Genomic DNA, 15,754 nt, shown 5'->3' on the forward strand with positions numbered 1-15,754 from the left:
AAAATTATGACACATCAGATTGAGGTTAAAACTTTTAAAGACATAAATCATTTTTCTAGGTTTCATGGTTTTTGCATATTATCAATCTTTCTTTTCTTTGTTATGATAACAAATAATCTGCTCTGTAACTCACTTAGTCCTTCTGTCTATTTCATAATAGATTTTGTGCTTTGTTACTTATAGGTGTTGTCAACCTAGTTTTAACCCTATATACTTTGATCTGATTGAAAATTGGAGATGGATTTATTATCTTTATAAATCTTGGAAGTACAATTAAACCTATAAGATTAACAAGTATGACAACATCCATAAGTAGCGAAGCTCAAAAATAATGAATAGACATCTGGAAAAAAATGATCTATAGGGTATGTAATAAAAAAACTTCTATAATAAAAATCACAAAACCTTTTAAAAATGTATGATGGTCTTTTGAAGCATTGAGCTAATAAGAAAAACTTTAAAATCAAAATACGTTTTAGCACCCCAACCAATAGTAAGTCTTTATAAAACTTGATAAAAATATGTAGAATAATGACTATTTAATTTACTAAAAATTCCACCTGTTTATCTTGAACAGGAGTGAAGAAAAACACAAAAACTTTAAAAACTAGGAATTGATCTAGCACCCCAACCAATAAGGGTATCATAAAAAAAACTTAATGGAAATATGTAGAGTTTAAACTTATTCAATCCCTGAAAATGTCAGCTGTCTATCTTGTATAAGTATCGAAAAAATCATAAAAACCTAAAAATCTAGGAATCAATCTAGCACCCCAATCAAAAAAGGTATCTTAATAAAACTTGATGAAAATATGTAGAATTTGAATTTATTTAATCACTTAAAATTCCAGCCATTCATCTTGAACAGGAATTGAGAAAATTGCAAAAACGTAAAAATCTAGGAATCGATCTAGCACCCTAATTGATAGAATGATGGACAAAAAAATGTACAGATTAGATGTGCACATGTCATAGTAATCTTCACTAAAAATTTCAGCTGTCTATCTCTAATAGAAGCCAAGAAAATCATGTTCCCCCATAGCATTACTGACTGATTTACTGACAGACAAAGTGAATTATAGAGTAGCTTCGCTACTAAAAAAAATATATATTTTTGGTAATTTTTTTACATTAAAAACTTTTAAGGAAAATATATAGTTTATTTGTAATCCAAAGACATAAAATTATTCACATATTATAATAAATGAAATGGTATTTTAAGAGGTTGATAGCCAAATCGAAATAAAATTATTTTTTTCTTCAAGCCAGGTGTGATGTAAATAAGTTATATTTCTTAAGGTACTTGGTATTATAATCATATTGAAGTATTCCAAACAAAATCACTTAGAAATACCATAAATATCCTTAACAGCACAGGATTTTCCTTTGTGACGTCTTAGTATATGGTCTTGTAGATGACGTCTCGCCTTAAGGGTATGGCCACAGTATGGACAATTATAAAACTGTCCATCACAAATGTGTTGGGATTCCACATGTTCATAAACATGGCACTTGTCTTTGGTCTTGTAGTTGCAAGCTCTGCAGTACCATATACTGTTAGTACGTTCACATAGTTCCTGTATCATTTTATCCCTTTTTTCTCTTAAATCTAAATTAAAATTTTTACTTTTCAATAATATTTATAAGGACATAATTTACTATTCTATCTTGTTGGAATTTATTTAGAATGTCCAAAAAAGCTTTAGAATGGGGACAATCCAAGATAATAATTCAGTCTAAATTTTGTTATATGAATCAAACTTATATAGACCTAATACAAACACTTTTTGCAGATTTTAAAAACTTGGCGGTGCCTGTACCATTGTTATTTTTGCATTACAGAAATAATATTTTGCATGGGTTATTTTTTTTGCATAAATCAACCATATTTTGACTGGGGGCCAGAATTTAAAAAAAAAATTTCTAGGACAGGATGGGGTAATATTCATGTATGATGGTGTTTATTGTGGTCATTAAATCAAAGTACATTTTCCAACATTCGGCAGGCTATTAAAGAAGATATTCAAATTGTCAAATATCTACCGATTCTGTATTTTAAGTGAATTTTAATAAAGGTGAAAAATCCTAGATTTTGAGTTCTCGATACATACTTTTAGGCCTCAAATGACTTGTATGAGAGCTAGGAAGCTGGGTAAGGTGTCTATGGAATTTTATGCTGAAGATAACACTCTAAACATCCCTATGCTAAAATCAATTTTAAAACATTATTTTTTTGGCTGCAGGAAAATTCACTAAAAAGTAAAAATAATTTAATATTTTCTCTTACAGCCTGCTGAATGTCAGTAAATGTTCTTTGATCTAATTGACCTCAACACACACCATCATACATATATATAAAAATCACACACAAAAAAATAGGTTTACTTCAATAGAGGGGGGGCTAGACCATTTTAAAGACCGGTCATTATTGTAACGTATACTGTGGAACTCTATTAGCATAAGTACAATTGTATTATTGATAACTGTGAAATTGACACAAAATTAAATACAGGTAAAAATTATGATTACAATGAGTAACTGAAATATTCAAATACACTTCATGGAACTAAGTCTTAAAGATATGCTTTAATCCAGAACACAAAATTGAAGGATGTCTGATTTTTCTCTCTAAGATTATGAAAATATATTTTCTAATTTAAAAAGAATCTCCCCTGATCCTGTAGGGAAGAGCCCCTGATGAGGCTAGGGGCAAAGCCAATAGTAAATAAAAAAGAACATTAATAATTTGACTGTTATATATTTCTTTAAAGAAGGTGTCTTAACTTTTATGATTTTTATTTAAAATATCTAGTCGGTGTTTTTAGTAAGTTGTAGATGTAAAATGGTAAAACGCAAAAAAAAGAAGAATATTGCCATTAGGAACAAAAATAGTAAGTTCTTTAATTTGAAACCTTACTTTTTGAATTCTGTCAGGTAAATTGTAATTATAGAAAAAAATTGATTTTTTGGAATTATGATACATCAGATTGAGGTTACAACCTTTAAAGACATAAACCTTTTTTCTAGGTTTCATTATTTCAAGTTTTTGCATAATATCTCTCTTTCTTTTCTTTGTTATGATAACATATAATCTGCTATGTAACTCACTTAGTCCTTCTGTCTATTTCATAATAGATTTTGTGCTTTGTTACTTATGGGTGTTCACTGCGAATTTTAAAAGAAAAAAAGTTGACCCTTAAAATTCCACCTTGAAGTGATACTTTTCTAATAGTTTATAGTCCACTAAGTCGTAAGCAGTAAAAATTAAAATCCATTAAGTCCCTTCTAACGAGATATTGGCAACTTTTTGCACACATTTTCGCAAACGGCAATTATTTCCTTTATTTGGAGTTTTGGTTAATAACATTTTCATAAAAGTTTTCAGTAATAATCATTTAAGATCCATTGTCGAGAAGAAATAACTGAAAAAGTGTGTTTCCATGCAAAATAAGCTTAAAATCTAATGATTTTAAAAATTAGCGATTTAATAGTAAAAAAAAATATTTTTAACTTTTTGATAGCCTAAATATGTTTAATTTAGTTTTTTTATATAATCTATTCTTTAAAAAGACAGGCATATTCTTTCAGATTTGAAAAAAATTTAAAAAATTAAAAATCGGAATTAATCAAAATTAATCTATAGCCTTTAAAAAATACTTTTGATATTTTTAACCTATATAATCAATAAAATCAATGGAAAATAAAATATTTTTATAAAACAAACTTTTGGAAAAGGTTTAAGATAACTTCATAAAAGTAGCATTTAAGTAGAATATTTTTCTTGTCTTTTTAAAAAATGCAAATTAAACATAGTTAACGACTATTTAATTAGCAAGAATGGTAATAAAATATTTCAATAACTGCTTAAACCTTTTTGTGGCCATGTTATTTACTTAAACAGAAATTCTATTTTGTCAGAATTATAAAAATAATGAAGTATTTTCAAAAAAGCTTGCAAAATAAACGTAATTTTATCAAACTTCCTCACAGTTTATAAAGGGTATTGTTGTAAAATGTTAATTATCAAAATAAAATCTTCAATTTACAACGTTTAAAACACCTAAAAGTAAATTCTAAGCAAAATTAGATTTATTTCCTAGATTTAGAGTAGCTGCGCTACTTAAAAAAACATCTAGTATTAAAACCAATCAGCTGATCAAATTGCTATAGACATTATTTGTTGGGTTGTTATTAACTGAAACATTTATTTTCTTTTTAATTCTAAAACGATGCTTGCCATGCTAAAAACGCTACGCCCCCAGCAATCATTATGGGCACTAGAATTTAATCCCCTCTATTTTTTAATTTAAGTTTTACAAAAAAAAACAAGGACCACATCTGTTCAGCGGATAACGAGTTCCTTTGCTAGAGACAGATATACATACATCCCGTTATTTCCATATAAGGACTAGCGGCTACGTACCCTTAAATCCTCTAGGGACACTTGGGGATAGGAAGGGGAGGGAGGGGGGGGGGTGGAGAGTCACAACTACACTTAAGATCATAGTTTTTCAAAAATTTTAGAGGGTTATTTTTTGTTAGGAGCAATTTTTATATTGTGGAGGTACCCTTTCCCAAAATAGTTATAAACATGGCCAGGACATATGTATAAAAAGCTTTAATGTAAAGAAAAACCATATCTGTCTAGCAGTTAGCGAGATCCTTTGAGACAAATAGATAAATAGACATCATGTTACTGTTATATAAGGATAAAAATCAAAGACACCCAAGCTTTTTTGGGATTCAAATTAAAAAAAGAGTTATGCGACAGGTTTGTGGGTAAAATGATGCACGGAGTATCAAAATGCAGTTTCACACTAACTTGAAACTTATATTGTGGGATCAGAACAAAAATTTTAGTATTATTTTTTTATGAACATTCTTCTTATTAATATTTTTGACAAACTGAATTTGTGATATATTTTTATTCATGAAAGTACCCCCTTGCAAAAATTTCAAAACAAACTAACATGCTAAAATTTATTGGGTTATACTTTGATCATTGTCAAAATAAAACATTTATGACAACAACCATTAGTAGCAAAGCACAAAAAATCTTGTAATGGTCAAATGCACAAAGTGAGAGCAGATGTTAAGTTTTCTTAACAAATACAAATTAGAGGAGAGAATATGTAATATGTCTTTTGAAGCATGACCAACAGACAGACAAAAAGGCATTGTAAAGAATAAATGTCAAAAGAATCTTCACTGAATATTTCAGCTGTCTCCAATAAGACCTAAGAAAATTACATTTTCCCCTTAGTGTTACGGACTAACTAACACACAGAAAAAGTGAAATATAGAGTAGCTTCACCACTAAAGATTTGATTCTGAATAGTATTAGCTCAAACACCCCCTCACTCCTAAACAAAGCAGCTTCACATTGCTGAAATCTAATATGAATTATCATAAACATTAACAGTCCTTTTAAAGAAGATTGTAATTATAGAGTAGCAGCACTTAACTACTTAACTATAATTAAAGAAGAAAGTTATTTGTAGATACAAATTTATTTAAATATGCTCTGATGAAAATTCAATTGTAGCTCTCATTAGAAAATAAAATATTAATAAAAAATAAAATAAAGGCAGCCGTTAGTAATATTTAAGTAAAAAAGGACCTAAAAACAAAGGTTGTTAAATAAAAGGATGAAGAAAGCGAAAATTTACTTTGACTCACTTATAGTCGGAAATTTATTATCAAACAGGGGACATACACAGAAATTTTAAGACCTCTAGCTCTAATACTGGCTCAGATAATAGGGGAGGGGGCGTCGAACACCACCACTTCACCCCCGACCGATAAAGATGCGGCAAGGGGCCCGACTGTTAAGAATTAAGTAAATTATACAATATGACATTTAGTCAAATTTCAAACAAATATTTTTTCATTAATTCATTTATAAAAATCAATATTATAAATATGAACTCACAAAGAGACGTTGTATGTTATCATAATACATTTAGTCTGCTATGTAAAACAAAACAAATTTTTTTTCTTCTTTCATTGCAGGGATGATTCTGGTACAAAAAAAAACAAAAAAATAATAAATTATTTTTAATTTAATTTGATATTACCGTACAATATTTTTTATATACATAATTTAAGAAATATATTCATAACATCTTCACCTGTCATAAAGACGACATATAAAATCAACATCCTGATAAGGATATTAAAGTTTATGTTAAAATTTTTCAAATTCATTTTATGCTTAAGAAGGAACGAGAAGGAATTGAATCTCAACATTAACTTGTTATTTTGCTTGTATATTTATCATATTTGTTTACAGTTTATTGGTAAAGTTTGGTAATACTTTATTTCGAGTCTATCATGCAGTGTGTTGTCATCCTTGTTTTAACCCTATGTACTTTGATCTGATTGAAAATTGGAGATAACAGATATAATATTCAAGATTTATTATTTTATGAACCTTGGAAGTACAATTAAACCAATAAGATTAAAACAACATCCATAAGAAGCGAAGCACAAAAAATCGTCGATGGGAATACGTATAGGTAGATTTCAAAGGTTTTTACTAAAATCAAGAATAGATTTATTGAATAAAATAAACATGAAACCTTGTTTTATTTTGCATGATGACGATGGTCAAAGTAAATTATATTTAAGATGCTCATAACAATGGGAAAAATTATTTTGATACTGATATCCCATAAAAGTTTGAAAATTGCATCAAAATAAACAAAGATATGGGGAAATATGTAAAACATATAAAATAGCCAAAAACCTGATAAAAGGCAGTCTGGCCGTCATGGTTGTTTTATTAAAACGACAAAAAAATTAATTTTTAAATCCTTAACTTAAAAAATTTGGAAAATCGGACCATATACACTGAAGATATGGAAAAAAGTGTTAAAAATATAAAAATAGCCTAAAACCTGCCAAAAAGGCAGTCTGGCCGTTATGCTTATTTTGTTTAAAAGACGGGAAATTTAATTTTGATATCTACAACTGAAAAATTTTGAAAATCGGACTATAAACACTGAAGATATGGAGAAAAATGTTATATATATATAAAAAACAGCCTAAAACCTGCTAAAGAGGCAGTCTGGCCGTCAATATTGTTTTCTTTAAAAGACGGGAAATTTAATTTTGATATCTATAACTGAAAAAAATTTGAAAATCGGACCATAAACACTAAAGATATGGAGAAAAATGTGAAAAATATAAAAATAGCCTAAAACCTGCTAAAAAGGCAGTCTGGCCTTCATGGTTGTTCCTTTAAACGACGGGAAATTTAATTTTGATATCTGTAGCTGAAAAAATTATTAAAATCGGACCATAAACACTGAAGATATGGAGAAAAATGTGAAGAATATAAAAATAGCCTAAAACCTGCTAAAAATCGGTCCGACCGCAAATGATGTTTTATAATCAATTGTGCTCCTTAATGATGGGAATGTTTTAAAAAATTTCAGCATTCTATCATTTATAGGAGCTGAGTAAATCCCATTTCCCCCATAGCGTTACGGACTGACTGACGGACGGACTGACTGACTGACGGACAAAGTGAATTATAGAGTAGCGTCGCTACTAAAAAGTATATTAACATCTAGGGTTTTTGGTAATTTTTTTCATTAAAAACTTTTAGGGAAAATATATAGTTTATTTGTAATCCAAAAACATAAAATTATTCACATGTAATAAAAATGAAATGGTATTTTTCTCTAAGAGGTTGATAGGCAAATCAATATATTATTATTTTTTTTCTTCAAGCCAGGTGTGATGTAAAACATAGGAAATTGAAGCATATGTCAAAAATATGTAGTAAATATTTAAAGCTATAATTAGAAGTAAAATTTAAAAGTTATGTTGCTTAAGGTACTTGGTATTTAAATCATATTGAAGTATTCCAAACAAAATCACTTAGAAATACCATAAATATCCTTTACAGAACAAGATTTTCCTTTGTGATGTCTTAGTATATGTGCTCGTACATGATGTCTAGCCCTTAGAGAATTGCCACAGTATGGACAATAATAAAACCGTCCATCGCTAATGTGTTTAGATTCCACATGTTCATAAACATGGCACTTCATTTTGGACTTGAAGTTGCAACCTCTGCAGTGCCACATACTGTCAGTATGTTCACTTAGATCCTGTATCATCTTATCTCTACGGTCTCTTAAATCTAAATTAAAATTTTTACTTTTAAATAATTTTCACAAAATTTCTTCTTGATGGAATTTAAGGTTAAAAACATTTAAATGGGGGCGATCTAAGATAATGATTCAGTCTCAATTTTATGATATGAATCAAACTTAAATAGATCAAATACACACACATGAAACACCCATAGAATAGGTACAATTGTATTTTTGATAATTTTTATATTGACTAAAATGAAATAAAGGAAAAATTAAGAGATTACTATCTTAAGTAACTGATATATTCAAATACACTTCATGGAACTAACTCTTGAGGATAAGCTTTCATCTATAACACAAAGTAGAACTTTTAGCTTTTTTTATCTAAAATTTCAAAAATAATTTTTCAAATTTAAAAAGAATCTTCCTTGATGATGATAGAGGCAATGCCACTAGTAGATAAATACAATATCAATAATTTGCCTGTTATCTAACTTTCATATATCAAAATTATGATACATCACTCAAAAACCTATTTCTTCAATCACCTCATTCAATTTATTGTGAAAAAAAATTATTTCTCGACCCTGCAGGCCACTTTAAACCGTTACTTAACCTAACCTACAAAAAGCAAAAAATATTTAAGACAAACAGGAAAGGAAAACTTGAAGTACCACTATAAAAACCAAAATTTTTTTCTTCACTGGCATTTGGAGCGAAGTCCATCCACAGTTTTATAAATGTAGAATAATCGATCAAAAATATGTCTCCTTACAATTTGTAAGGATCATTGAACATCTTCTACACTTTATATTTATAATGAAATATTTTGATTAGAATTATTTATAAATTAAGACCTTTACAATTTCGGCTTATTTATGACAGAATTGAGCTGAAAAAACTAATGATCAAAAATACTTTTTTCTCTCTAAGAACCTAATCTCCTAGCTAAACATTGTATGAGCTCTTTTAAACCTTCCATAGACCAATTTTAAAAATTGAATAATCAACAAAAAGTTATGATTAGAAAAATATATTCTCATTATATTCCTGCATGCCTCGATGCATGGTTGTCAAATGCATTCGCATAAGATTTCTAGACTTTGCAGGGTGGTTACAATAGGCACAATAATAAAACATTTCATCATCTATATGTTTCATTTCAATATGATCGAAAATTTGGCCTTCACTTCCAGATTTGAATTCACACAATTTACAGGACCAAGCTCCACTCACACCCTCTATATATTCCAAAATTATTTCATCTCTTCTATCCTTTAATTCTAAATAAAGACAGATTTTTCAATAATCTAAAATGCTATGGGTATGTAAAACTTTATTTTAAGGAATTGAATATCATTGACATCATGAGAAAGTACATTAACTATCTGTTTAGCACAAATGCCAGGAATAAGGTATAGCCAACAAGTGAATTAAATCTAAAATATTTTGGGATAAACATGTCGTCTTTACTACAAAGAGTTTTATTTTCTAAGGAGGGGGGGGGGGGGGGGGGTTAATGCAACCATCTCGTAATCAATGTATAAATGGAACTTAAAATTAGAATTTTGATCTGAAATTTTGCATGAGTAATCCTTGGTAGGTCTATTTTCCCTAAATCGAAAAAAAGTTGAAAAAGTAACGGCTAAAGGCTCAGCCGTTTAGCCGTTTTTTGGATATTTTTAGGGCAAATCTGTCATCAATTACGTAGAAAACAACTTTTTGAAACATATTTTTGCTTAAATCATGTGAAATGATACAAAAAAAAACATTTTTTAGATTTCTAGTACCAGCAACTACCAGCTAGAACCGTTTAAAAAACGTTTTGGATCGGAAAAGAGCATTATGTGGAGAGGTTTCGTGATGGATTTCGCTTGAAAATACCCAACAAATGGCTAAACGGATGAGCCGCCAGTCGTTAGCCGATACTTTTCCAACTTTTTGTTCGATTTAGGGAAAATAGACCTGCCAAGGATAACTCATGCAAAATTTCAGATCAAAATTCGCATTCTAAGTGCCATTTATACATTGATTACGAGATGGTTGCATTAACCCCCCCCCCCCCTTAATTCATTTGTTAGTTACAGCTGGAAATAAAACAGAAAGATAATATAAACAGGACAAGCGTTTGAAAAAGGTTAAGCTAAATACAGAAAATAAAGGGGCAGTATATTACTTGGTTGATGAACAAAACCAAAAATTTCATTGATTTAATATAATGCCATTGCTTAATCTTATATTCAATGTTTAGATTACTTGATTTGCATCATTTAGTCCTTTTAATACAAAAGCAGCTTCACTCATAGCCGCTAGGAGTGTCACTAAAAGGTAATAAATCCCCACTTGTATATTCCTTTTATTTGAGCCACATTGGAATAAGTTTAGTAGAAGAGATTTTGATTAGAACCAGGTATTCCTGGATGCTTGGAATTTACATGCATTCGCAACAGATTTCTAGACTTGGAAGGGTGATTACAAAATGTACAGTAATAGAGACATCCGTCATCAATGTGTTTCATCTCAATATGTTCAGTAACATGCGTTCTTCGTTTGGATTTGTAGTCACATATCCTACAAGTCCAATCTCCCTCTAAACGCTCAATATATTCCAGAATCATTATATCTCTCCTTTCCTTTAAGTCTAAATAAGAAAGATTTTAAATTTCTAAAATATCTAACACAACTAGGTATATGATAAAAAATTTATTATATAAGCAGAATTTTAGGCATTGAAGGCATGAAACTATTTACAGTTGAGATCTTAGAAAGAACAATAAAACTGGCAAGGGGTTAATTAAGCAGAAAGTGACCAATTCATTTCAAATACTCATCATTATTTGTTCAACTTACATAAATGCACACTAACACACAAATGTAGAAAAAAAGTAGCAAACAATGTAAAGCTAGAGAACAAATTTCGACAATACCCAGGAATAGGGTATAACCAACAAGTGAAATAAATCTTAAATAATATTTGGGGGGCAATGGAGAGGTTGTCAATTTTACTATTTGTTGCCCCCCCTCCTAACGACAGCTGAAAAACATGTAAAGGTTTCGTGTTTTTTTTCAAATTAAATTCGTTGTTAATATAAGCTGAACAATACCTACTTACCGCACTGAATAATATAAAAGTAAAAGCATATTTAACCAACAAAAAAAAGCTTTTAGTCAAAGTACCACAGAATAAGTAAGCTAGCATAATTGTAGGTATTAAGAGCAGTAAATTGTAATACAGTAAATGCATAGAGACTCTAGTCTAGTTTAATATAAAAAACGCCAAAAGAAAAATGTTTTTAGAAATACATATTTTGATTAGAACCACTTATTCCATGGTGTTTGGTTCTAAGATGCATGCGCAACAGATTTCTGGCTTTGAAAGCTTTGCCACAAAGTCCACAGAAGTAGGACAATCCATCATTAATATGCTTGGATTCTACATGTTCAAAAACATGGCCTTTCTGCTTGGAAGAATAGTCGCACATTCTGCACACCCAACGTCCTGCTTCAACCTCGCATATTTCGAGAATTGTTATATCCCTCCTTTCTTTCAGATCTAAACATAGTAAAGGCTTAAAAGTTTTCTTAATCTAGAAATTAAAATTCATGCCTTATAACTAATTAAAGGATTTTAAACTATCTAGTTTCAAGCAGACAAGACATTAAAAAAAAATTCTATAAAAAAAAAGATTTGGATTGTTTCACTAACAATACTATTTAGAGGTACTAAATATTTGAGTTTGTTTATGCTAAAGTGCTTATGTAAACAGAGATGATATACAACAATCAAGGACGTCAAAGCTTTTTTATGAGGGGAGGTTAACACCCCTCTAACCCCCCCCCCTCACCCCTTAAATCTATATGAAAACATTAGAAAAGGAAAATAATGAATTAGGTTAAGGTCCATGTTCTGTATTTAACACCAGTTATTAGATTTACAGCCAATGTAATCGTATGGCAGGTGTCCTACCTTACATCTTTAAGAATAAGAAATCAACAAGAACAATGTTTAGTTACCAGATTTATAACCTATGTTATCGTATGGCAGGTTCCTACCTTACAACTTTAAGAATAATAAATCAACAAGAACAATGTTTAGTTATCAGATATATAATCTATGTAATCGTGTGGCAAGTGTCCTACCTTACATCTTTAAGAATAAGAAATCAACAAGAACAATGTATAATAAATGTAATTGTATGGCAGGTGTCCTACCTTGTAGCTCAAAAAACAATAATCAACAAGAACAATACATTTTCCACAACAGCTCAACCACCAAACTCCATTGTCAAAAAAAATATAGCCTGTCTAGTGTCATGGCCTTTATATATGGCGCCTAAAACAACGGCATAACTAAGGTTTTTGCATATTATCAATCTTTCTTTTCTTTGTTATGATAACAAATAATCTGCTCTGTAACTCACTTAGTCCTTCTGTCTATTTCATAATAGATTTTGTGCTTTGTTACTTATAGGTGTTGTCAACCTAGTTTTAACCCTATATACTTTGATCTGATTGAAAATTGGAGATGGATTTATTATCTTTATAAATCTTGGAAGTACAATTAAACCTATAAGATTAACAAGTATGACAACATCCATAAGTAGCGAAGCTCAAAAATAATGAATAGACATCTGGAAAAAAATGATCTATAGGGTATGTAATAAAAAAACTTCTATAATAAAAATCACAAAACCTTTTAAAAATGTATGATGGTCTTTTGAAGCATTGAGCTAATAAGAAAAACTTTAAAATCAAAATACGTTTTAGCACCCCAACCAATAGTAAGTCTTTATAAAACTTGATAAAAATATGTAGAATAATGACTATTTAATTTACTAAAAATTCCACCTGTTTATCTTGAACAGGAGTGAAGAAAAACACAAAAACTTTAAAAACTAGGAATTGATCTAGCACCCCAACCAATAAGGGTATCATAAAAAAAACTTAATGGAAATATGTAGAGTTTAAACTTATTCAATCCCTGAAAATGTCAGCTGTCTATCTTGTATAAGTATCGAAAAAATCATAAAAACCTAAAAATCTAGGAATCAATCTAGCACCCCAATCAAAAAAGGTATCTTAATAAAACTTGATGAAAATATGTAGAATTTGAATTTATTTAATCACTTAAAATTCCAGCCATTCATCTTGAACAGGAATTGAGAAAATTGCAAAAACGTAAAAATCTAGGAATCGATCTAGCACCCTAATTGATAGAATGATGGACAAAAAAATGTACAGATTAGATGTGCACATGTCATAGTAATCTTCACTAAAAATTTCAGCTGTCTATCTCTAATAGAAGCCAAGAAAATCATGTTCCCCCATAGCATTACTGACTGATTTACTGACAGACAAAGTGAATTATAGAGTAGCTTCGCTACTAAAAAAAATATATATTTTTGGTAATTTTTTTACATTAAAAACTTTTAAGGAAAATATATAGTTTATTTGTAATCCAAAGACATAAAATTATTCACATATTATAATAAATGAAATGGTATTTTAAGAGGTTGATAGCCAAATCGAAATAAAATTATTTTTTTCTTCAAGCCAGGTGTGATGTAAATAAGTTATATTTCTTAAGGTACTTGGTATTATAATCATATTGAAGTATTCCAAACAAAATCACTTAGAAATACCATAAATATCCTTAACAGCACAGGATTTTCCTTTGTGACGTCTTAGTATATGGTCTTGTAGATGACGTCTCGCCTTAAGGGTATGGCCACAGTATGGACAATTATAAAACTGTCCATCACAAATGTGTTGGGATTCCACATGTTCATAAACATGGCACTTGTCTTTGGTCTTGTAGTTGCAAGCTCTGCAGTACCATATACTGTTAGTACGTTCACATAGTTCCTGTATCATTTTATCCCTTTTTTCTCTTAAATCTAAATTAAAATTTTTACTTTTCAATAATATTTATAAGGACATAATTTACTATTCTATCTTGTTGGAATTTATTTAGAATGTCCAAAAAAGCTTTAGAATGGGGACAATCCAAGATAATAATTCAGTCTAAATTTTGTTATATGAATCAAACTTATATAGACCTAATACAAACACTTTTTGCAGATTTTAAAAACTTGGCGGTGCCTGTACCATTGTTATTTTTGCATTACAGAAATAATATTTTGCATGGGTTATTTTTTTTGCATAAATCAACCATATTTTGACTGGGGGCCAGAATTTAAAAAAAAAATTTCTAGGACAGGATGGGGTAATATTCATGTATGATGGTGTTTATTGTGGTCATTAAATCAAAGTACATTTTCCAACATTCGGCAGGCTATTAAAGAAGATATTCAAATTGTCAAATATCTACCGATTCTGTATTTTAAGTGAATTTTAATAAAGGTGAAAAATCCTAGATTTTGAGTTCTCGATACATACTTTTAGGCCTCAAATGACTTGTATGAGAGCTAGGAAGCTGGGTAAGGTGTCTATGGAATTTTATGCTGAAGATAACACTCTAAACATCCCTATGCTAAAATCAATTTTAAAACATTATTTTTTTGGCTGCAGGAAAATTCACTAAAAAGTAAAAATAATTTAATATTTTCTCTTACAGCCTGCTGAATGTCAGTAAATGTTCTTTGATCTAATTGACCTCAACACACACCATCATACATATATATAAAAATCACACACAAAAAAATAGGTTTACTTCAATAGAGGGGGGGCTAGACCATTTTAAAGACCGGTCATTATTGTAACGTATACTGTGGAACTCTATTAGCATAAGTACAATTGTATTATTGATAACTGTGAAATTGACACAAAATTAAATACAGGTAAAAATTATGATTACAATGAGTAACTGAAATATTCAAATACACTTCATGGAACTAAGTCTTAAAGATATGCTTTAATCCAGAACACAAAATTGAAGGATGTCTGATTTTTCTCTCTAAGATTATGAAAATATATTTTCTAATTTAAAAAGAATCTCCCCTGATCCTGTAGGGAAGAGCCCCTGATGAGGCTAGGGGCAAAGCCAATAGTAAATAAAAAAGAACATTAATAATTTGACTGTTATATATTTCTTTAAAGAAGGTGTCTTAACTTTTATGATTTTTATTTAAAATATCTAGTCGGTGTTTTTAGTAAGTTGTAGATGTAAAATGGTAAAACGCAAAAAAAAGAAGAATATTGCCATTAGGAACAAAAATAGTAAGTTCTTTAATTTGAAACCTTACTTTTTGAATTCTGTCAGGTAAATTGTAATTATAGAAAAAAATTGATTTTTTGGAATTATGATACATCAGATTGAGGTTACAACCTTTAAAGACATAAACCTTTTTTCTAGGTTTCATTATTTCAAGTTTTTGCATAATATCTCTCTTTCTTTTCTTTGTTATGATAACATATAATCTGCTATGTAACTCACTTAGTCCTTCTGTCTATTTCATAATAGATTTTGTGCTTTGTTACTTATGGGTGTTCACTGCGAATTTTAAAAGAAAAAAAGTTGACCCTTAAAATTCCACCTTGAAGTGATACTTTTCTAATAGTTTATAGTCCACTAAGTCGTAAGCAGTAAAAATTAAAATCCATTAAGTCCCTTCTAACGAGATATTGGCAACTTTTTGCACACATTTTCGCAAACGGCAATTATTTCCTTTATTTGGAGTTTTGGT

At 29.5% G+C, this 15,754-nt stretch overlaps 1 protein-coding gene across 9 annotated transcripts in view; it reads right to left on the bottom strand.

The window, feature by feature from the left end:
- Positions 1 to 15,754, bottom strand: part of LOC145331346 (uncharacterized) — a 71,242-nt gene that overhangs the window by 20,646 nt on the left and 34,842 nt on the right. Inside the window, exon 5 of one of the 9 annotated variants that reach the window (XM_080176016.1) lies at positions 13,536 to 14,005. The exons of the other annotated variants lie outside the window; for them this stretch is intronic. Coding sequence (XP_080032142.1) covers positions 13,737 to 14,005 — 269 coding nt within the window. The 3' untranslated portion in view covers positions 13,536 to 13,736. Of the gene's footprint in view, positions 1 to 13,535; positions 14,006 to 15,754 lie in introns of those variants that run through there. 9 annotated transcript variants of the gene reach the window in all.

The sequence above is a fragment of the Acartia tonsa genome, chromosome 1 (genome assembly GCF_053477335.1).
Source record: "Acartia tonsa isolate MP-2025a chromosome 1, ASM5347733v1, whole genome shotgun sequence".
Classification (NCBI taxonomy): Eukaryota; Metazoa; Arthropoda; class Copepoda; order Calanoida; family Acartiidae; genus Acartia; species Acartia tonsa.